Source organism: Hypanus sabinus, unplaced genomic scaffold (genome assembly GCF_030144855.1).
Source record: "Hypanus sabinus isolate sHypSab1 unplaced genomic scaffold, sHypSab1.hap1 scaffold_1003, whole genome shotgun sequence".
Taxonomy (NCBI): domain Eukaryota; kingdom Metazoa; phylum Chordata; class Chondrichthyes; order Myliobatiformes; family Dasyatidae; genus Hypanus; species Hypanus sabinus.
This window is the reverse complement of record NW_026779055.1, coordinates 140,711-164,632: the sequence shown is the minus strand read 5'-3', so window position 1 is coordinate 164,632 and position 23,922 is coordinate 140,711. Positions and strand designations below refer to the sequence as shown.

Here is a 23,922-nt window from a genome sequence, read left to right as displayed (position 1 = left end):
GGAGAGGGAGAGAAAGACAGAGAGAAAGAGAGGGAGAGAGAGACAGTGAGAGAGATAGAGCGTGGGGAAACAGTGAGAGAGAATGAGAGAGACAGGGAGAGGAACAGTGGGGGAGAGATTAACAGAAAGAGAGTGAGAGAGGAAGTTAGAGCAGGAGAGAGAGAGGGAGACAGAGAGGGTGGGGAGAGTGAGAGAGGAACAGTGGGAGAGAGAGTCCAGAGACAGGGACAAAAGAGGGAGACAGAGAAGGATAGAGACAGAGGGAGACAGAGAGAGGAACAGACAGTGAAGAGAGAGAGAGAGAGAGAGAGAGAGAGAGAGAGAGAGAGAGAGAGAGAGAGAGAGAGAGAGAGAGAGAGAGAGAGGGAGGGAGGGAGTGCGAGAGACATAGAGAGAGGGAGAGCGAGAGTGAGGGTAACAGAGAGACAGGCAGAGAGAGAGCAACAAAGAGAGATGGGGAGAGGGACAGAGAGAGAGAGAGAGGGTGGGGAGAGAGTGAGAGGGAGAGAGAGAGGGAGAGAGATGGAGAAAGACAGAGACAGAGATGGAGAAAGACAGAGACTGAGAGATAGGGGGTAGAGACAGTGACAGAGGGAGAGAGGAACAGAGACTGAGAGAGATAGAGACAGAGAGAGAGTGAGAGAGAGGTAGAGAGACAGAGACAGAAAGAGAGAGAGGGAGAGAGGAACAGAGAGTGAGAGAGTGACAGAGACAGAGTGAAAGACAAGGAGACAGAGAGTGAGAGAAACAGAGGGGAGCCGAGGCAGCGAGGAAAAGTGGGAGAGAGAGGAACAGAGAGTGAGAGAGGAGAGGAACAGGGAGTGAGAGAGACAGAGACGGCAGAGAGAGAGGGAGTGAGATACAGAGAGAGAGAAAGAGAGACAGAGACAAGTTGAGAGAGTGAGGAGAGGGAGAGAGAGAGACAGAGAGAGGGAAAGGGAGAGAGACAGAGAGAGAGAGGGTGAGAGGCAGAAAGAGAGTAAAAGTGGGAGAGAGAGAGATGGGGAGAGAGGGGAGAGAGGGGAGAGAGAGGAACAGAGAGTGAGAGAGACAGATTGAGAGAGAGAGAGAGGAACAGGGAGTGCGAGAGATATAGAGAGAGGGAAGGCAAGAGAGAGAGAGAGGGTGGGGAGAGAGAGAGGGAGAGAGAAAGGGAGAGACAGAGGGAGGGAGAGAGGAACAGAGTGAGAGAGACACTGAGAGAGAGAGGGAGACAGAGGGAGTGAGAAAGAGAGAGAGGGTGAGACAGAAAGAGAGTGAGAGAGAGGAACACAGTGGGAGAGAGGGAGACAGATAGAGAGAAAGAGATGGAGACAGAGAGAGACAGACAGAGAGAGGGTAGGGAGAGAGTGAGACAGAGGGGAGACAGAGAGAGAGGGAGAGACAGAGGAAGACAGAGGGAGAGGGAGTGAGAGATTGAGAGAGAGTGAGGGAAAGGGAGAGAATTGAGAGAGGGGAGAGAGAGAAGGAGAGAGAGTGAGGGAGAAGAGAGAAACAGAGAGAGAGAGACAGAGTCAGAGAAAGAGACAGAGAGAAAGACAGAGAGTGCGAGAGACAGAGAGAGAGTGCGTGGGCAGAGAGAGTGAGAGGGAGAGAGAGCAGGAGGAGTGAGAGAGAGGAACGGATATGGAGAGGGAGATTGAAAGGCTGAGAGTGAAATCCCTCTCCTGTCTGGTTCCATTTAGTCGTTTCTCCATCTTCCTAGTATCTCCTGCTTCTCAACTTCCCCCGAGCTCTTTACCCCAATCTATCTCTCCTCATTCTACACAATTACTTCTCCCCACATCTCGTCATCCCTTAGTCTCCCCTCCTCCCTCAACCCCTTCCCAATTCCCTCAACTGTGTGTCTCTGTTCCCAATGGCCTGATATTTCCCCTCGCCCTCTCCCTCCATCTCCGCTGAAGGTTTTACAGTGAATCAGTCCCCGGAAGTTGAGTAAATCCGTGACTTGCGGAATCGACAACAGATGAAGCCTTTCGGCTGGATGAGGAGGGCGTGGGAGGAAGTATGATTCATATGAGTGATGTGGGATTCAGGAAGGTAGGGAGTCAGCAAAGGGTGAGAGGTCAGTGTAGAGTGGTTTAAGGCGGAGGGAGTGGGGTGAAATGGAGGGGAGTGAGGGGGAGGGGATAGTAGAGTTTGGGATGAGAGAGAGGAGAAGCGGAAAGAAAACCAAAGAGGGGGAAGGTGAGAGGGAGAAAAGAGAGAGAGCAGGACGAGATTCGGGGAAAGCGCGTAAATAGACCCTTCAGTCCGTCTGGGCAGTTTCCACCCGTGTTCACAGAGCCAGTACTGTTTGCACACGGTTGGAAATTACTCCTGTAAACCTTCTCCACCTGAGTGTCGGGTCGGAGCTGGAGAGATTTGTGACCTGGTATCAACACTCCCCACCCCCTCCATTTCACCAACACAATAGAGCTGGTTACTGACAACAGGAAGTCAGCCGGGGCGATGCAGACATTCCTGTTTACATCAACGGCAGAGGATAAGGGGGTTGAGAGCTCCAATCTCCTGAGAGTGAACACCACTAACAGCCTGTCCTTGTCCAGCCACAAGGACACTATCGCCAAGAAAGCTCAGCGGCACCTCTGCTTCTTCCAGAGGCTGAAGAGAATCGGCGCCTCCTGGACGACCATCATCTGTTTTTACAGAACACATCCTGTGCGGAAACTAGTCGTGTTGTCGCGGCAAGTGCACTGTCCACCACCGGAAACAGTGCAGAGGTTGTGAACAAGTTCAGTACATCATGGAAACTGTGGACAGTGTTTACATATCTCTCTGCCTCGATAAAACAGTCCACGTTATCAAAGTCCCCACACACGTCGAACATTCTACTTCCTGAGAGATGGACCACTAACTTCACAATCTCCCTAATGCAGTGCTGTGATTAATTGGTCTGTATGATTCGTTCATTTAATCAGTTGTCCCCCTGCATTTCGCGACCCCGCTCTCCCAGTCTCGAGGTGATGAATTGATCCTTATGGACGGGATGCGAATCAGAAGTTATTACTGTATGTTGATTCATTGAAAGCAAATCTCCCAATTTACGCTCACCTCTCCTCTTCTCTGCCTGTCACTCTCTCTCTCTCCCTCTCTCTTTCCCTTCTCTCTACCCCTCTCCTTTCCCCTCTTCTTCCCCCTCTTACGTCCTCACTTACCCTCCCTCTCCCCCCCTTCTCCACACTCCTCCGCCGCCTATTCTGCAGCACACTAAACGGAAACAAACAGGCCTCTCCCGGAACCACAAGCCTTTATCTTCTGAGAGAACATTAAATCTTTCCAACTGACGAGAAATTATACAGTCGGGTTTTCAATAAATTCACCCACGTCCATCTTTGCTCGTTTCCCGTCTGGCTACCCGCGGAACCAGATCCAAGTTTGGACTTGCAAGCCCGATTCACTGGCCCTCCCAATTTGGTGTCAAATCCCGAGACGAGACCCAAATTGCTACGTACCCCGTAACTGTGTCACTTCCCAGCAAAGATAGAGAGGTCCGTTGAAGTCTGATGGTACTCTTTTTAACAGTATTTATTGATCAAAATACACAAAAGTATTATCAATTCAAACATACAGATATATACAGGTCGTCAATACTAAATATAAAAGTGCGGGTATAATAATAATCAAAAAGAAATAGCTCTATCGTTGTCTAGGGGCTAATGTATTGTCCGATGGAAATATAAAAGTCACATTAGTTCAGGTAAGCTTTTGTGGTTGGAGATCAAGACGGAGTTTTCACTTGCCCATTCCTTTTATGATGTCAATTCCATCGAGAGCTGTTGGGAGTTGATTTCCCCGTTGTTAGCTGAAAACTGTTCTTCCGTGGTAAAGGACTACGCTTCCGGGGCAAATGGAAACGAACGCACATGGCCTTACACCAGCTTTCGCTATTATGGGATCGCTAGCATTCCTTCTGGTGCGTCTGGGGCGTGTTCCCACAGACCCTCTTTTATCCTGACTCACAGGGTCTCAGATGTCAATCAGGTTGGGGATGATGCAATCCCTCCACCAACTTCCTCCTTGGTTCATTACCTGGGGCTTCGATGCATCGCACAGGATGCAATAGACAAGTCTGTCTCCAAGAGACAATTGCCGGTATCAATGGTTCCGCCTTTTGAAGGCCGGGCACATTCCACTCTTTCTCTCATTTCCTGGGTCTCCAGAACTGACAATAGTAATCTTGCGGTTCTGACAAAGCAGGGGGCTACCCTGCAACCTTCAGCCCCTCAGAGCTGTGGTACATTCATAACAGTTGCCTATACCTGCTATACACCTCTCTCTTTTTCTTAACCAGATCGCCAATCTCCCTTGAAAACCAAGGTTCCCTATGGCTGTCAACTTTGTCTGGCAGGGAAATGCAAACTCTGCACCCTCAAAATTTCACATTTGGAGGCCTTCCACTTACTGAACACAGGAAAAAAAAAACTTTTCCCTATCCACTCTTCCTAGATGTTTTATCATTTCTACAAAATTAGCCCTTCTGCTATTTAGAACCTCAAATCGAGGACCTGACCCATCCTTATCCATAATTAACTTGAAACTGGTGACATTATGGTCACTGGACCCGAAATATTCGCCGACACATACTTCTGTCACCTGACTGTCTGGTTTCCTAATTGGAGATCAAGTATTGCATCCTCTCTCGTAGGTACCTCTATATATTGATTTAGAAAACTTCCCTGAAAATATTTCCCAAACTCCAAACCATCTAGCCCTATTACAGTTTTTGGAGTCCCAGTCAATATGTGGAAAGTTAAAATCCCCTACTATTAGAACTTCCTGTTTCTTACAACGGTCAACTATCTTCATACAGATTTGCTCCTCCAATTCTGTCTGACTATTGGGCGGTCTATAACACGCCCCTATTAGTGTGGTCACACCTTTACCGTTCCTCAGCTCCACCCATATGGTCTCTGCAGACAAGCCCTCCGGGCTGTCCTGTCTACGCACAGCTGTGATATTTTCCCTGACTAGTAATGCCACTCCTCCCCCTTTCAACCCTCCCCCTCTATCATTTCTGCAAAAACGAATATTTCTCTCATGTATAAACCTTAGGTGGTTTCTCTTTTTGTATTAATGTATGAAAAATAAATTATAAATTCTACCAATGAGAATTAGAAATTCTCTTACTAAAGGATTCATATTCAAAATAGTATCCAACAAATCAGATTCTTGCAACTATGGAAACTTGGATAATTATTTTTGTAAAAATGTCGGACCTGAAGATATTGCAGTAAGTGTGTATGAGAGAGAGAATATCTAATTATCTCTTAAAAAGTCATCAATCGACCATCACAAAATAAATGAAAATAAAAATAAATAAATCTGCAAAAAATACAGATCCCCTTAATCACTAAAAATTAAACAAGTTTGGGAGAGAGAACTTAATATGACCTTTGTTAATGAAGATGGTCAATTCTTCTTTGATATGTGCCAATCTGTGTTTAATTCAATTTAAAATTGTTCACTGTTACTATTTAACAAAGGAGAGACTATCCAAAATATCATACACAATTACTGCGATAGTAATAAAACTAAAGTAGCCACTTTTTCACATATGTTCTGGTCATGATCTTCATCAAAATCTGTTTGGAAATCTCTATTTTCTACAATTTCTAAAGCTCTGAAAATTAATTATCAACCTAATGTACAAACCTTTTATTTCTGTCTATACATGCGGTCCTCGCATGAACTTTATCCTCCTCCACTTCACTATCTGCTCTAACAGTCTTGTTCCCCTTCCTCTGCAAATCTCTTTTACCACCCCCCCCCCCCACCAGCAGCACTGGCAAATCTACCCGCAGGGATGTTAGTCCCCCTCCAGTTCAGGGGCAAACCGTCCCGTCGGAACAGGTCCCAACTTCCAGGGAACAAAGCCCAATTGTCCAGAAACATGAAGCCCTCCCTCCTGCCACATCTCCTGAGCCACGTATTTAGCTGCACTCTCCGCACATTTATATTTACAGGGACTTTACTCCTTACGCCGGTCCCGGGACCCGACCCGTTTACAGACCAGGAACGGAACCGGAGCAGATTCTCAGCCACTGGTTTACATCCCAGGTCACGAAGAAAGGATAAAGTTTCCCCGTGAATTTATTCCCAGTGAAGGTGTGGAGATGGGACTTGGTCTCCGCGTTGTAAAATGAAACTATCCCGGACTCGTAACTGAGATAAACTCCCACCCTCCCGGGGATGGGACCGGCAGGGAGACGGGACTCGTCATCATGCCGATGTAACATCCAGCAATTAACAGCGGACACGTCACAATCCCGATGTAACACGTCATCAACCTGCCTGATGACCCAGAATCCGGTCTCCGGACTCAGACTGACCCCTCCTTTCCTCTCCACAGACTCTGCGGCGACCCCCAGACACATGTCCCGATTCCCCGTCACCTCCACCTCCCAGTAATGTCTCCCCGATGTGAATCCCTCCGATCCCAGCACACAAGCCCAGTGTGTGAATCTCTTCCCGGTATTAGGAAGATTTCTCCGGGTCCCGGTCCGTCTCACACTCCTCCGATTCTCAGACACCTCGAGACACGGATTCGCCGTTTCCACATCCAGAGTGACAGAGACTGGGGGGAGAAGCATAAAATTAGAGTCCCGGGGATCGGGGGGAGACTCGGGCAGCGCGGCCCCGGGGATCGGGGGGAGACTCGGACAGCGCGGCCCCGGGGATCGGGGGGGGGACTCGGACAGCGCGGCCCCGGGGATCGGGGGGAGACTCGGACAGCGGGGTCCCGGGGATCGGGGGGAGACTCGGTCAGCGGGGCCCCGGGGTTCGGGGGGAGACTCGGACAGCGCGGCCACGGGGATCGGGGGAGACTCGGACGGCGCGACCCCGGGGATCGGGGGGAGACTCGGGCAGCGCGGCCCCGGGGATCGGGGGGAGACTCGGACAGCGCGGCCCCGGGGATCGGGGGGGGACTCGGACAGCGCGGCCCCGGGGATCGGGGGGAGACTCGGACAGCGCGGCCCCGAGGATCGGGGGGATACTCGGACAGCGGGGTCCCGGGGATCGGGGGGAGACTCGGTCAGCGGGGCCCCGGGGATCGGGGGGAGACTCGGACAGCGGGGCGCCGGGGATCGGGGCGGGAGACTCGGGCAGCGCGGCCCCGGGGACAAAGGGAAAGGCCGCTGGGCCTCAGGCGCGGTCGGGTGGCCGACACGATCCTTTCCCCTGGTTTCTCCCGACAGAAGCAGATGGACAACTAATGTCTCCCAAAGGGTTTTATGCTGGGCCGAGAGCAGGGAAACCCCTGGCCCTTGACTCCTCAGACAGCGGAAACATCCTCCCTCACTCCTGCCTGTTGACCCCTGAATGAATTTTGTGTTTCCCTGAGATCTCCTCTCATTCTTCGAAACTGGGAACAGAGAACATCGAGCAGTACAGCACAGGAACAGACCCGTCATGCAATGTTCACATTCATTTGTGAGAGTGAATTGGGGGAGTGTGATGGTTTGAGACAGTAAAGAAGGTGATAATGGGAACCAGTAGGGGAGAGATGAATGGCAGATTGACCCAGAAGGGGGAGGGGTGGAAAGCCTGTGGGTGAACTGTGTGTGTAGAGTAATAAGAAGCTGGAGGGTGCAAATATAGCAGATGAGGTTCCCTTTGTCCCCTTTCCCACAACCCCATCCCCCGCAGCCCCTCATTAGGACAGGGGATGAATTTGCAGGAATCCTTAAGCAACACAGGTCCTGATGACGTGTTTCAGTCTGAACCGTGGACTGTTTACTCTTTTCCATAGAAACTTCCCGGCCTGCTGTTCACCCAACAATTTGTGTGTGTTACTCCGCTTTAAATATACTCAATTATTTGGCCTCCACAGCTGCCTGTGGCAGATTCACTACAAATGATAAATGAATTCCTCCCCATCTCTCTCCTGAATGGACATCCCTATAGTCAGAGGTTGTGCTTACCGTTCTCGACCCACCCACATCCTCCCAACATCAACTCTCTCCAGACAGGTGTCAGAGAGATCTGGCGAGACCCTTCATCAGGACCTGCGTAGCCTGAATTACCAGCATCTGCAGATTTTCTCCTGTTTGATTTTTAAAGCAGAAGTCAATCAGTAAACTTCTTGATTAGTCAGAGTCCCAAAAGCTATGGGGCGGAGGGGGAGAATAGAGTTGAGCAGGCTAATAAATCAGCCTTTCTTCTAAACTCCCATGAGTACAGGCCCAGAATCATCAGACACTCCTCATATGGTTAACTCTTTCATTCCAGGAATCATTGTTGTGAATCATCTGCACCCCCTCCAATGCCAGTACATGTTTTCCGATAGAAGGGACCAAAAACTGCTCACAATACTCCAAGTGTGGTCTGACCGTTGCCTTATAAAATCTCAGAATTACATCCTTGCTCTTGTATTCTAATCCTCTCGAAATGAAAGCAAACATTGAGTTTGCCAATCTTAACACAGACACAAACTGCAAGTTAACCTTCAGGGAATCCTGCACAAGGACACCCAAGTCCCTTTGCACCTCTGATTTTTGAATTTCACCCTGTTTACAGAATTGTCTCTGCCTTTATTCCTTCGACCAAAGTCGTACCTGCCTAAGTTTGTACCTGTCAAACTCTTCCTGTGCTACAAGATCCTTATTTCTTATACTGGTGCATTCAAATAAGACCAGAAGACAAAGCGGCAGAAGCCGGACATTCGGCCCTTCAAATCTGCTCCGCCATCTTATCATGAGCTGATCCATTCTCCCATTTAGTCCCACTCCCCCACCTTCTCACCATGACCTTTGATGCCCTGCCTACTCACATACCTATCAATCTCTTAAATACACCCAATGGCCTCCACTGCCGCAAGACATTCACAGATTCACCACCTTCTGGCTAAAAAAAAATTCTTCGCATCTCCATTCTGAGTGGGCGCCCTTCAATCCTTCAGTCATACTCTCTCATACTAGACTCCCCCATCGTGGGAAACAACTTTGCCACATCCACTCTGTCCATGCCTTTTAAAATTCGAACTGTTTCTGTGAGGTTCCCCCTCATTCTTCTAAAGGAGTACAGTCCAAGAGCGGTCAAATGTTCCTCATATGTTAACCCTCTCATTCCAGGAATCATTCTAGTGTATCTTCTCTGAACCCTCTCCAATGTCAGAACATCCTTTCTTAAAGAAGGAGCCCAAACCTGCACACAGTATTCCAAGTGAGGTCTTACCAGTTCCTTATAGAGCCTCAATATCACATCTCAGAACTTTGAATTCTCTCTCCTTTTAAATAATAGTCTGCCCGTTTATTTCTTCGACCAAAGTGCATGACAATACACTTTTCAACATAGTATTTTATTTGCCACTTCTTTGACCATTCTCCCAATCTATCCAAGTCTCTCTGCAGATTCTCTGTTTTCTCAGCACTTCCGCCCACTCCACCTATCTTTGTATCATCGGCAAACTTAGCCACAAAGCCATCTATTCCATAATCCAAATCGTTGACATAAAACGTAAAAAGAAGCGGCTCCAACAAAGACCCCTGTGGAACACCACTGGTAACTGGGAGACAACCAGACTGGGATCCTTTATTCCCACTGTCTGTTTCCTGCCAATCAGCCAACGCTCTATCCACATATGTAAATTTCCTGTAATTCCATGGGCTCTTATCTTGTTTAGCAGCCTCATGTGTGGCACCTGGTCAAAGCCCTTCTGAAAATCCAAATACACAACATCCACTGCATCTCCCTTGTCTAGCCTGCTTGTAATTTCCACAAAAAATTTCAATGGGTTTCTCAGGCAGGATTTTCCTTTAAGGAAACCATGCTGAGTTTGGCCTATCTTGTCATATGTTTCCATTTACTCCGTAACCTCACCCTTGACAATTGACTCCAGAACTTCCCAACCATTTCTCAAGCTAACAGGTCTATAATTCACTTTTTGTTTCCTTGCCCCCTTCCTAAATACCAGAGTGGCATTCAAAACTAAAGGGTGCATTCCATCTGGTACTGGAGATTTATCTACCCTGAGACTATTCAGCTTCCTGAGTACTTTCTCTGTCGTAATTGTGACTGCGCACACTTCTCATCCCTGACACCCTTGAGTGTCCGGTATACTGCTGATATCTTCCTCAGTGAGGACAGATGAAAATACTCGTTCAGTTTCCTAGCCATCTCCTTATCTCCCATTACAATTTCTCCAGCATCATTTTCTATCTGTATTATATCCACTCTCACCCGTTTTTTTATTCTTTATATACTTGAAAAAGCTTTTAGTATCTTCTTTGATATTATTTGCTAGCTTCTTTTTTATTGTTCATCTTTTCGCTCTTAATGGCCTTCTTAGTTTCCTTTTGTAAGCTTTTAAAAACTTCCCAATCCTCTGTCTTCCCACTAATTTTTGTTTCCTTGAATGCCCTCTCCTCTGCTTTTACTTTGGCTTTGACTTCTCTTGTCAGCCATGTAGCAACGTTTTTCCATTCCAAAATTTCTTCATTTTTGGAATATATCTGTCTTGCACCTTACTGACTTCTCGAATAAACTCCAGGCACTGCTGCTCTGCCGTCCTTCCTGCTAGTGTCCCTTTCCAGTCAAATTTGGCCAGTTCCTCTCTCGGGCCACTGTAATTTCATTTACTCCTCTGAAATACCGACACATCGGATTTCGGCTTCTCTTTCTCAAATTTCGCAGTGAACTGATCATTGCCTCCTAACGGTTCCTTCACCTCAATCTCTCTAATCACCTCTGGGTCATTACACAATATCCAATCCAGTACCTCTGATCCCCTAGTGGGCTCAACAACAAGCTGTTCTGAAAAGCCATCTCGTAGACATTCTACAAATTCTCTGTCTTGAGATCCAGTGTCGACCTGATTTTCCCAATCCACTCGCATGTTAAAATCCCCACAATTATCACAACACTGCCCTTCTGGTAAGCCTTTTCTATTTCCTGTTGTAATTTGTAGTCCACATCACTGCAGCTGTTAGGAGGCCGGTAGATAACTGCCATCAGGGTCCTTTTACCCCGCGATTTCTTAGCTCAACCCATAAAGATTCTGCACCTTCCGATCCTATGTCATCTCTTTCTAATGATTTAATATCATTTCTTACCAATAAAGCCACGTCACCCCCTCTGCCTACCTGCCTATCCTTCCGATACACCGTGTATCCTTGGACGTTCAGCTCTCACAGACATGCATCCTTTAGCCACGTCTCTGTGATAGCCACAAAATTATACCTGCCAATCTGTAGCTGTACGACAAGATCATCCACCTTATTCCTTATGCTGTGTGTATTTAAGTATAACACCTTAAGTCCAGTATTTGGTACTTTTTGTTTTGATTGCACTGCAGCTCATCCCAGTGGCTGCAAATTTGCCCCATCACCTGCCTGTGCTTCGTGACATCTTTACTGCTCAGTCTCATAGATTTATTTCTGTTTTCTCCCTCCTCCACTCTATCATTCCGGTTTCCATGACCTCTGTCAAATTTGTTTAAGCCCTCCCTAACAGCTCTATTAAACATTCCCGCTATGGTTCAGGTGTAACCCGTCCTTTTTAAACAGGTAATACTTCCCCCAGAAGAGATACTAATTATCCAAGAATCTGAAACCCTGACCCCTGCACCAGTCTCTCAGCCACACATTCATCAGCCTGATCCTACTGTTCTTGCCCTCACTAGCACGTGGCACAGGTAGCAATCCTGAGATTACTACCCTGGAGTTCCTGCTTCTCAGCTTCATTCCTAACTCCCGGAAATCTCTCTTCAGGACCTCCTCCCTTTTCCTCTTGGTACCAACATGTACCAAGACAGCTGGCTGCTCGCCCTCTCCCTTCAGGATATTCTAGACCCGATCCCAGACACCCCGTACCCTGGCACCTGGGAGGCAGCACACCATGCGGGTATCTCTATCAGGCTCACAGAATCTCCTGTCTGTTCCCCTGACTATGGAATCCCCTATGACTACCGCATTCCTCTTCTCCCTCCTTCCCTCCTGCACAACAGCGCCAGGCTCAGTGCCAGAGACCCGGTCACCGTGGCCGTCCCCTGTCAGGTCATCCACCTCAACAGCATCCAAAACGATATACTTCTTGCTGAGGGGGGCAGACACAGTGGTGCTCTCCACTACCCTGGCATTTCCCTTCCCTCTCCTGACAGTCACCTAGTTTTCTGACCTCTGTAGCCTAGGGATGACTACCTCCCTGTAGCTCCCGTCTATCACCTCTTCATTTTCTCTAATAAGCAGTAGGTCATCAGGCTGCAGTTCCAAATCCCTAACACGGTCTCCGAGAAGCTGAATCTCGGTTCACCTGGTGCAGATGTGGCTATCAGGGAGGCTGGAGGTCTCCCAGGATTCCCACATCTGAGACCCTGAGCAAAGCACTAACCCGCAGACATGCTAGCTAATTCTACAGGAATGAAAGAAAGAAAGATGGGTCTACTCACCCACTAACTTCGCCAAACACACGGACTTTTTAAACCGTTCGCTAATGTGCCCTGCTCTTCCCCCGTCCATCGGGCCGATTTGCCAAGGGGAGAAAAAGAATCGGTGCCTCACTCTCGCCTCTTCCCGTTACCGCCTAAGCCCGTTGAGCCAAAGCCCTACACTCTGCTGCCACCCACTCCGCTGCCCGCTGTGTAGGGTGGTCATCTTTTTAAACTCTCCGCACTGTCCTGCGCAGTCTCGCCGTTCTTGTACGCAAAGTTTTTATTTTAGAAAACTGCCTTCCTTCAGAATTTAGCTCCCACGCCGCACTTCTTGTTCCAATCTAAAAAAACACCTTCAGTCGTGTATTCATCAGCCTATTCCACACTGTCCACATGAAATTCAGCAAGGCCTTTGATGTCGATGATAGACCACACTTGGAGCATTGTCTGCATTTCCGGTTCCCGAATATGGGGAGGATGTCATTACACTGGACAGGAGGCTTCAGGAGGATGTTACCAGGACTGGGGGCTTGGGTTATAAGCAGAGAGTGGATAAGCTTGGGCTATTCAGATGTAGTGTAGGATGTTCAGATATGCCCCCTTATCAAGATAAATAATTTTAAGGAGCTTAAATAGTTTCTTTTTCCAAGTAATGGGAGTACAGAACCAGAGGCCTCAGACTGAATGTGAGACAGGAAATTTTTCTGTGTGGTCTACCGGGTAACATTCTCATAGAGAGGGAGGTTGTTAAATGGAATTTTCCCTCAAACGCTGTAGTAACAGGTAAAAATAAAATATTTTAAAATAAATTTGGGCCGGTACACAGATGGGAAATGGTTAGAGGGATGGGGGGGGCAGGCAAACACACACAAATGGGCCACACTCAAGAAGACATCTTAGTCTCGCACATTGATGAAGTGGGCCGTGGGTTTAACATCCATCAAACCCTCCCAGATCATCCTCGTGAGGAATCTCACCCCGGAGTCTGTCTGTGAAGTGTTGATGTGACGTCACGTCAGAGGGCAGCTCAGTGCCAGAGAACAGACAGACTGGGTAAGGACGGCAGATGTCAATCCTAAATGGGAATTTGTGCCTATTTCTGTGGCCGTGTGTCACACTCTGATAGTGTATCCGTGTGTGTGTGTGTTGATTGTGGTAAATATCCGTGTGGTGTGTATACACATTGAAGGAGAGTGTGCCCATTGAGGAATTTGTATGCTACAGTGTGTCATCACATGTCTGGTGTGTGTTGACAATGTGTCACACGTGATTGAGTTGTTTAAATGAATAAATGACTGTCTCTGTAGAGATTGGTTTCCAGGTTACTGAGGGAAAACATTGCTGAGGCTCTGACTACAATCTGCCAGTCCTTCCTGTGTGTGTGTGTGAAGGAGATTTGCCAGGCCGGTTATGCTGTGTGTGCTTCTCCCGAGATGAAATCTTGACCCATGTCAATGCTTGTTGGTGTGTCCGAGCTCATTCTCACAATGCTTCAATATAGTGGTCAGATAACCATAAGACATAGGAGCAGAATTAGGGCATTTGCCTATCGAGTCTGCTCCGCCATTCAATCATGGCTGATCCTTATTTTTCCTCCTCAGCCCCACTCCCTGGTCTTCTCCCCGTAACCTTTGATGCTGTGTCCAATCTAGAACCTATCAAGCTCTGCCTTAAATACACACAAGTTCCACAAATTCACCAGCCGCTGGCTCAAATTTGTTCATATTTGTTTAAAATAGATGTCACTGCATCTTGACGCTGTGCCCTCTTGTGCTAAACTCCACTACCATGGGAAACATCCTTTCCACATCTACTCTGTCTAGGACTTTCAACATTCGAAAGGTTTCAATGAGATCCCCCCCTTTTTTTTTTCTAAATTCCAGTGAGTACAGACACAGAGCTGTCAAACGTTCCTCGTATGATAACCCTTTCATTCCTGGAATCATCCTTATGAAATGAACCTTCTGAAATGCCAGCACATCTTTTCTTAGAGGAGCCCAAAATTTTTCACAACACTCAAGGGAATACTCAATACCAGTGCCTTATAAAGCCTCAGCACCACATCCCTGCGCTTGAATTGAATGCGATCTAAACCCCTTGAACTGAATGCTAACATTGGATTTGCCGTCCTCACCACTGACTCTACCTGCAAATGAACATTTAGGATGTTCTCCAGAATGACTGCTAAGTCCATTTTCATCTCAGCTTTTTGGGTTTTCTCCCCATTTGAAAAAAGAATTTGAACACTATTTCTACGACCAAAGTGGATGACCATGCATTTTCCAATATCGTATATCATTTGCCACTTTCTTTCCCATTCTCCCCACTCAGGTCCTTGTGCAACCTAACTGTTTCCTCAACACTACCGGCCCCTCCACCAATCTTTGTATCATCTGCAAACTTGGAAACAAAGCCATCTATTCTAGAACAAGAGGGTATGACTTCAAGATTGAAGTTCTTCCTTTTAGAACTGAGATGCGGAGAAACTATTTTAATGACTGCTAAGTCCATTTACATGTCAGCTTTTTGGGTTTTTGTTTTTTTTTTGGTTTTCTCCCCATCTGAAAAAAAAATCTGCACATTATTTCGACGACCACAAAGCCATCTACTCTAGGACAAGAGGGTATGACTTCAGGATTGAAGGACGTCCTTTTAGAACTGAGATGTGGAGAAATTACTTTAGTTAGTGTGTGGAAAATCTATGGAATTTGTTGCCACAAGTGGCTGTTAAGGCCGTCATATTTATGGCAGATATAGATAGGTTCTTGATTAGCCAGGGCATCAAAGGGTATAGGGTGAAAGCAGGGGAGTGGGGATGACCGGAATAAAAAGATCAGCCCATGATTGAATGGTGGAGCATACTCGATGGGCCGAATGGCCTACTTCTGCTCCTATATCTTATGGTCTGTTCCATCAGCTAAATCTTAATATATAGCATAAAATGAAGGTGTCCTAACACTGACCCCTGCGGAACACGAGTCACTGGCAGCCAACCAGAAAAGGATCCCTTTACTCTCATTCGCTGTTTCCGACCAATCAGCCAATGTTCTGACCATGCCTGTAATTTTTCTGTAATCCCATGGCCTCTTAACCTGGTTACCACTTTCAAGTGTGGCACCTTGTCAAAGGCCTTCTGAGATTCCAAATATACAACATCTATTGCATCCCCTTTATCGATCCTGCTAGTAATCTCAAAGAATCCCAACAGGTTTGTCAGGCAGGGTATTCCATGCTGACTTCTCCTATCTTGTCCAGTGTCACCAAGTGTTCCATAACCTCACACTTAACAATTGACTCCAATTTCTTCCCAACCACAGAGGTGAGGCTAACTGGTCACTAATTTCCTTTCTGCTGCCTTCCTCCTTACTTAAAGAGTTAAGTGACATTTGCCATATTCCAGTCCACTGGCACCATGCCAGGGTCCAGTGATTTTTGGAAGATCATTTGAAATGCCTCCATAAGTTCTACTGCGACCTCTTTCAGAACACTAGGGTGCAGTTCATCTGGTCCGGGTCGGGCTTTCAGCCTATTGAGCACCTTCTCCCGTGTAACAGCAACTGCACTCACTTCTCCTCCCTCGCACTCTTCAACACCGGGCACAGTGCTAGTGTCTTCCACGGTGAAGATTGGTGCAAAATATTTGGTTTATCTGCCATCTCTTTATCCCGCGTTATTATATATCCGGCCTCATTTTCTAGCGGTCCTATATCCACTCTCACCTCTGTTTCATTTTTCTACAATACTTGAAAAACAATTTGATATTGTTTGATAACTTGTTTTACAAAGACAGGTGTGTAAAACTGGCCTGAAGGATCTTTGGAGACCAGAGTCACCACAACCACAAACTGTACCAGTTGCTACCATCCGGGATACAGTACCGCAGCATAAAAGCCAGGAGCAACAGGCTCCGGGACAGCTTCTTCAACAAGGCCAGCAGGCTGCTTAACTCATGTGGACACAGCTGTATTTCTATGTTATATTGACCAGCATGTCATACATATAATTAATCATAAATTACTATAAATTGCTCATTGCACATTTAGATGGAGACATAACGTAAAGATTTTTAATCCTCATGTATATGAAGGATGTAAGTAATAAAGTCAATTAAATTCAAACCAATCTCTTGTTTATTTTTCCCCTCCCAATCATTCTTTTAGTTCCTCTCAGTAGATATTTAAAAGCTGCCCAATCCTCTGTCTTCCTACTATTTTTTGTTTAGTTGTATGCCCTCTCTTTTGCCTTTTCATTAACTTGTCTTCCCTTGTCAGCCACGGTTTTACAATTTTACCATTTGAGTATTTATTTAATTTTGGAATACATCTATCCCTCACCTCTCTCATTTTCCCAGAAACTGACATCATTTCTGCTCTGCTCTCATCCCTACCAGCATCTCCTTCCAATTTGCTTTGGCCAACACCCCTCTCAGACCACTGTAATTTCTTTTCCTCCTCTGAAATACTACAATGTCAGGCTTTACTGTCTCCTTATCAGATTTCAAGTTGAACTCTGTCATGTTGTGAGCTCTGCCTCCTAAGGTTTCTTTTAACTACTCCCCTCTGGTTCAATACATAACACCCAATCCAGTAGAGCTGTTCCCCGAGTAGGCTCAACGACAATCTGCTCTAGAGAGCTATCACATTGCATTCAACATACTCACTCCCTTGAGATCCTTTACCAACCTGATTTTCCCAATTGACCTGCATGTTGAAATCTCCCATGATTATCATAACATTGTCCTTTTCATCAGCCTTTTCTATTTCCAATTGTAATCTGTGGGCCTCAACCCACTGACTGTTGGGAGGCCTGTATATGACTGGTGTCAGTGTCATTTTTACTTTTGCAGTTCCTTACCTCAACCCACAAGGATTCAACATCTTACAACCCTATGTCACATTCAGCTGCTGATTTACCAGCAGAGCCACATTGCCCCGTCACCCGACCTTTCTGTACCACCGGTACATTGTGTAACCTTGGACATTGAGATCACAACTACAACCATCCTTCAGCCACGATTCCGTGATGGCCACAACATCATACCTGACAATCGGAAATAGTGCAACAAGATTATCTACCTTATTTTTCATACTCCATGCATTGGGATATAACACTTTCTGTACTGTAGCTGCTACCCTTTTTAATTCTGCATCTCTAAAGCACTCATACTCACCTTGCTGGCTGCAATTTTGTCCTCATATCTGTCATGTCTGACAGCCTCACTGCATGCTATCTTTTGCATTTTACCCTTCATTCCAGTTCCCAACCCCCTCTAAATTAGTTTAAACCCTCCCCAACAGCTCCATCAAACCTCTCTGAGAATATTGTCTTCCTCAAGTCCAGGTGCAACCCATCCCTTTCGAGCAGGTCATTCCTCCTCCATAAGAGATCTCATTGATCCAAGAACCTGAAACCCTGACCCTTGCATCAGCTTCTCAGCCATCTTTAATCTGCCAAATTATCCTGTTTCTACCCTCACCAGCACGTGGCACAGGCAGCAATCCAGAAATTACAATCCCGGAGCTTTCTACCAAGCTCACCAAATTCTATTTTCAGGACCTCTTTGCTTCTACTTCCTATGTAATCGGTCGCAAAATACACAAGATATCTGGCTGTTTTACCTCCCTCTCTAAAATGCTACAGGTACGATCTGAGTAGTCCCTGACCCTGGCACCTGGGAGGCAACGTACCATTCAGGAGTCCCGTTCATGTCTGCTTCATGAAGATTGAGTTCCCGATCACTACCACTCCCCTATTCTGCCTCTGACAACAGTGAGAGATGTCGATCAAAAAGGGGTAAGACCTGCGTCAATCAGACACTGCACTCACAGGGCACAGAGTAATGGAACCAATGTAATTGGAACCAATATGAACCAAGATATCTGGCTGTTTTCTCTTCCTCTCGGAAATGCTGCGGACACGATCCGAGTCGTCCCACCATGGCACCCAGGAGGCAACATACCATTCGGGTGTCCTATTCACGTCCACAGATTCTCCTGTCTGCTCCCCTGATGATTGGAATAAACTTTCCCCTATCAGCCTATTATTACAGCCAATCGTTGCCTCAAATTATCTTAATTGTGTCTCATAAACAAAGAGAAAATGAAACTTTGTAAGTTTTACCTCGATTAATAGCATCAAGCGTTTCTCTCAGCACTGTGTTCAACAAATAGAGGTGATCGAATTTTTCAACCGGTTTGGCCTCATCTGTCACTGACAATTCCTGGAGATCGTAACTGATTCTGTAAATATTAAACTGCTGGTGATAAACTGTAATTCTGAACTATTTTCAAATCCATTCAGGGTTTCAGTAAAAATCCTGTCCTACCTTCTGTTCCGACGAGCTTCCTCCTGAAATAAATAAAACACAAATCTGATTGCACTTGGACTTACTGTCCATATCCTGAATTTCATCTAAATCATTACAAGGTGTTAAAAATTTCCACTCCAACAGTCACACACGGACAATACAGAACCACGGGGAAAATTACAGGGAATATTTCTCAAAATTAGACCAACACTTACAGGAAGGACAGGACAGGCTGTGCATTACCATCTGGATAAGGCGTCAGAATGATAAAATGGAACAATGTAAGATAAGTGTTGAATTTCATTGCGTGAAGGTGGAAAAAGTACCTCATTATGGCGAACACGAGAGGACACAGGTGCTTGGAAGTAGTACGGAGGCGATGTCGGGTAAGTGTTTGAAATGGGTGGAATGAGCTGCCGGCAACGAAGGTGGAGGCGGATGCGATACGGTCTTTCAAGAGACTCCCACACAGGTACATGGAGCTTGGAAAAAATAGAGAGCTATAGCTAACTCGAGGTAATTTGTAAAGTGAGTAGATGTTCGGCACAGCATTGTGGGCCAAAGAGACTGTATTGTGCTGTAGGTTTTCTTTGTTTCTATATTTCTATTTATGGGGAGACCTTCAGTCAAAGATAAAATGCCAGGTGGTTTTTAATAAATCCCATAAGAAATTTAGTGATGAGGATGTGAAACTCAGTGCCACAGGAGTGGTTAAAGTGGAACAGCAGAAATTGCATGTAATGGAGAGGCAGGATAAACACGTATTGCTGGTTGTGGTGAGCAGGTGGCAGGATGATTGTGCAGAAGGGAAATTGATTAGAGGAGATGGACCAAATGGCCTGCTTGTGACGGAGAATGAGACACAATCCCATGTAAATCATATCTGAAAATGTAGAGACAGTGAAAGTTTCCGTAATCTGATGGAAACCAGATATGGAGGATAAGTCTGATGTGTGGGTCACATTCTTTGTCCTCACTGATTGACAGAGAGACCCTCACACCCACCGCACCAGTCACACTCAGAGCCTATGACCGGAACTGGGTGTTAATGGGAGTTTTAGAGGTTATTTAACGTGGTAATTAAGGACACAATCAGCAGCTCTGTGTTATGATCACAGTATATCATTCCAGAGAAGATTGCATTCTGTCCTGGGATGTACAGAAGTTGTGGAAGTCCAGTTTTGGGACAAAAACAATCCTGGATAGTTGCATCAATTGTCTGGTGAGAAACAGTTTACTGCCATTTGTAAATGCTGTGCGTAGGAGCAACACGTCTTTTTTCTATCTGCATTGTATTCTGTGTTACGTGTTTATTACAATAACCAGTCACGTGAGTAGGGACGTGGTAAAAGCGAAGGGAATAAGTTACGTATTCGTACTTTGCTCTGGGCTGTTTTGATCCTGGGACTGACAAATGCCATATTTTTTGTTGACCGATTAATTGCAGTTTAATGTACGATTAATTATGCGGAAAATTCATTGCTTAAATATTATACGTTGCTGATGAAGGATCGAATATCTATCTCCGACATTTTAGAATGTCATTAACGGAGTGATTGGAGGTTCGTCATGCAAGGAGAACACTCTGTGTGAGGACACCAGCAGCGGCAATTGATTTGGTAGAATTGGCCGCTGTGCTGTGTTTATTTCAAATTTTCCACTGTTCATTTAGTTCAAATTGACAGATATAAACTGAAACATATTCCCTCACCTTCAGAAATATCACACCGTCTTTACGATCCATCTGTTCCTTTAACTTAGTGATTTCCTCCTGAATAAACCTTATATTCTCTTGAATCTTAAGAAGGTTTTTCTCCATTGTGTTAAGAATCCTCTTCTCTTCTTCCCTGAGATCCCTGAGTAAGCTCTGCTCTTTCTCAGTGATAATCTGGTGCAGGTCAGCAAACTGGGATGTGATGTGGGACTGAAGGCTGTGTGACTGTTCCTGTCGAATAAAAGGTGAAGATTAGTTTACTACATTGCTGTGTAGTATTTCCTTTTGATATGAAGGTGACTGTTCGGTCTACTGGGGTCCATACTACCTCTGAGACATTCCTGTCAACCCCATTCCATCACGTTTCCCTGAAACCTATACTCCCTCATTGACCCATTAACTCCCACCTGATTCACATACCCTCAACTTCACAGGGTTAATTTTATTTAACTTTTCGTCCGGCATGTCCTTGGAATGTGTCTGAAACTGTCATGGCCACAGGGAGAGCATGCAAACTCCACACAGACAGCAGCAGAGGTCAGGATTGAACCCAGGTCAGTGGAGCTGCGATACTCGTCTATTCTGCACTAAATGGAGCAAAACTGGACAGTAATAACAGAAATTCCACTCAGGAAGACTCACCCGAACTCCGGAAATCTTCTCTTTCTGTTGCTGCTCCTTTTCCTGGAAGTCTGATTTCTTTTTTGTGAGAGAGTCTAAGGAAGATTTTATCTGAACCTGGAAGTCAGAGAGTGAAGGAAATAGAAACAAAGATGCATCAAAAGAAACAGGTGATCAAACCCGATTATCACACAAAATGCAGGAGGAACTCAGTTAGTCAGACAGCATCTGTTCAGGGGAAATAAACAGTCGGTGTTTCAGGATGAGACCCTTCATTAGGACTGGGAAGGAATGGGACAGAAGCCAGAAAGAAAAGGTTGGGGATGAGAACCAGCTGACAGGTGACGGGTGAGCCAACGTGAGGGGGAACTTGATGAAGTGAGAAGCTGAGAGGGGACGGGTAGAAGAGGTAAAGGGCTGGAGAAGAAGGAATCTGAGCGAGAGGACAATCGACCATGGAGGAAAAGGGGGGATTTGGGGGCTGTTTGGGGCCATGAATAGTGGTGATGCAGGGGTTGCTAGGAATCAGGTGTCGAACTTGCCCCGTTTGCAGGTATCGGTGTCAGGAGATAAGTCAGTGGGGAGAAGCGAGTGGGTAACGGAATTACGTAGAGAGCGGAGAGTTGTTGTGGAGGAGGGTGGGACTGCGCTTTTGAAGGGAAAGATGTGCATCGTGGTAGAATCCCATTGGAGACGGCGAACGGTGGGGGATGATGTGTTGTTTATGGAGGCTCGTGTCATGGACAATAAACGATGGGGAGAGTATTAAATTCGAATTACTTTTACCTTGTAGATTTTAACAGCTTCTTTAATCGTCATGAAGCGGTGTTCTCTGTGTTTCTGCGCAACTGCACAGATCACACAGATCAGTGTCTTGTCCGTTTCACAAAACAGCTTCAGTTCTTCCTCATGTTCCTCGCAGTGAAGTTTACTTTCCTTCCCTTTCGGATTCAGGTTTAGATTTCGAGCTTTTTCAGCCAGATTTGCTAAGGCCCGATTCACCCTGAGGGTGCGGTCAGCAAACTCCTCTCTACATTCCGGGCAGGAGTTTCTCTGCTCCCTTTCCCAACACTGTGTGATACAAGAGCGACAGAAGTTGTGTCCACACTCCAGAATAACCGGATCGGTGAAGAAATCCAGGCAGATGGAACAAAATACCTCCTCGGTCCAACTCTCGGCCTTTCTTTTCGAAGCCATGTTAACTCCCGGCACTTCCTGATTCAGAATGCTTTCACTTTCGGGGATCTGCTGAACCCCTGCGATTGTAGTACCGCGATTGTCCACTACGAGAGCTGCAGATTCTGATGCTGGATGTGTTCAGTGGAAATTTTGGTTAATGTGGGATCAAAAAGACATTAAAAGTGCAACAGATAAGAAAACGTGGACATGGTCTGTCTAAGCCTGGCTACGAGCGGAGGAGAGATGGCCATATGGCTTGCAAACCCATCTATTAACAACCTAGAGCGACAAAAACGTCAGCTGAATCTCAAAAGGCCCCATCCCTGCGGTCGGAAGGACCTTCCCCTGGAAGACGATTGAAGTCCTGCGCTGAAAGGAGAAGCCGTCTGCCCCCCTGGGGTGGTTCACTACTACAATAACCTTGAGGATTCCTCAGCCAACCCGGCCACTCCCTGTCCTGTGTAGAGAATCCCTGTATATCCAATGGTGTCCCTATAGACTGGAATGTGTCAGTCGGCAGCATTCCTGTACGAAAGCAGTTCCGAAACTTTTTTTGTGCCAAAGACCAATACCAGTAACCGTGAACCCCAGGTTGGGAACCCCTGCTCTCCGGACATCTCGGTGTGATGGCAGGCCAAAAAGTTTAGAGTGTCTTTCCCCGAGCTGATGATCTTCCAGCAGCACTCGCTGTCCGATTTTCTTTGGATCCTGGGAACAGCCCGAAGATCAGTGAGCCTTCTGTCACGCAGCTGCTGTGGCACAGGCCCTTGCATCTCTCTCCACAGATTTTCGCCAGCCCACTGTCCACAAAGAGGTGAGTGACCGTCTCGTCTCCACTGCAGTAATCTCGGAGCAGCACGCTGTGGGAGTGACTCCGGGCATGCAGCAAGGATCAGACTGGGAGGGGCCTTCTCGTCTCCACGGCAGTAATCTCGGGGCAGCACGCTGTGGGAGTGATCTCCGGGCATGCAGCAAGGATCAGACTGGGAGGGGCCCTCTCGTCTCCACTGCAGTAATCTCGGGGCAGTGCGCTGTGGGAGTGACTCCGGGCATGCAGCAAGGATCAGACTGGGAGGGGCCCTCTCGTCTCCAGACAGGTGAGGTCTTGGTGCCTGTTGGTGAGATCTGGTGATGAGGCATTCTGCCAGATGGTCTGGGCTGTCTGCTCAGGGAACCTCTCCACTGTGTCCATCCAGTCCTTCTCCTGCAGTAACTGCAGGACATTCCGTGCTGACAACTGTCTGGTGTTCTTGTGGTCAAAGCTGCTGGTCTGAAAGAACTGCCACCAATTTCGTTAACACAAGGTTCACATGGAGAAGCCTCCTGATTGAGACAGACACAGTCTCACAGGGTATTTACAGGGTAGGGGCAGGAATGATGTTTCTCCTGGCTGGGTAGTTGAACCAGGGATCACAGACTCAAAATCCGAGATCACCTCAGCAGGACTGAGATGAGGAGAAATGTCCCCAACACAGTGCAGTGAATATTTGGAGTTTTCTCCACAAGTTTTCTAAATTAAACGGACATATTTAGGGGCTCGGCGATGTTGGGAACGTTGCAGGAAAGTGGCGCTGAGGCCAAAGATCAGACATGTTCTGAGTGAGGGGCAGAACAGCGCAACGGGCCGAATGGGAGCGCCTGATCCTGTTTCTTATTTTCTAAATCACGAGTTGACCTTTGCGCCTTGTTCTCCCTTGGCCTTCAGCCTGTCGGATTGCACAGGGGAGCGGT

At 46.8% G+C, this 23,922-nt stretch overlaps 2 protein-coding genes across 2 annotated transcripts in view; one reads left to right on the top strand and one right to left on the bottom strand.

Annotated features, from left to right (window-relative positions):
- Window positions 1-6,332: 6,332 nt before the first annotated feature.
- Window positions 6,333-23,761, bottom strand: LOC132386121 (zinc-binding protein A33-like; the record flags this gene model as incomplete). The annotated part of the gene is made up of 6 exons (XM_059958416.1): window positions 21,799-23,761; window positions 21,034-21,129; window positions 20,389-20,622; window positions 18,696-18,718; window positions 18,491-18,609; window positions 6,333-6,577 (listed from the first exon to the last, which is right to left on the bottom strand). Coding segments are annotated over exons 1-6 (1,128 nt in total), but the record flags the coding sequence as incomplete, so codon positions are not given.
- LOC132386123 (uncharacterized) overlaps window positions 22,399-23,922 on the top strand; it is a 22,974-nt gene continuing 21,450 nt past the window's right edge. The window contains exons 1-2 of the mRNA XM_059958417.1: window positions 22,399-22,486; window positions 22,977-23,005. Of these exons, the coding sequence (XP_059814400.1) occupies window positions 22,399-22,486; window positions 22,977-23,005 (117 nt within the window). The remainder of the gene's footprint in view (window positions 22,487-22,976; window positions 23,006-23,922) is intronic.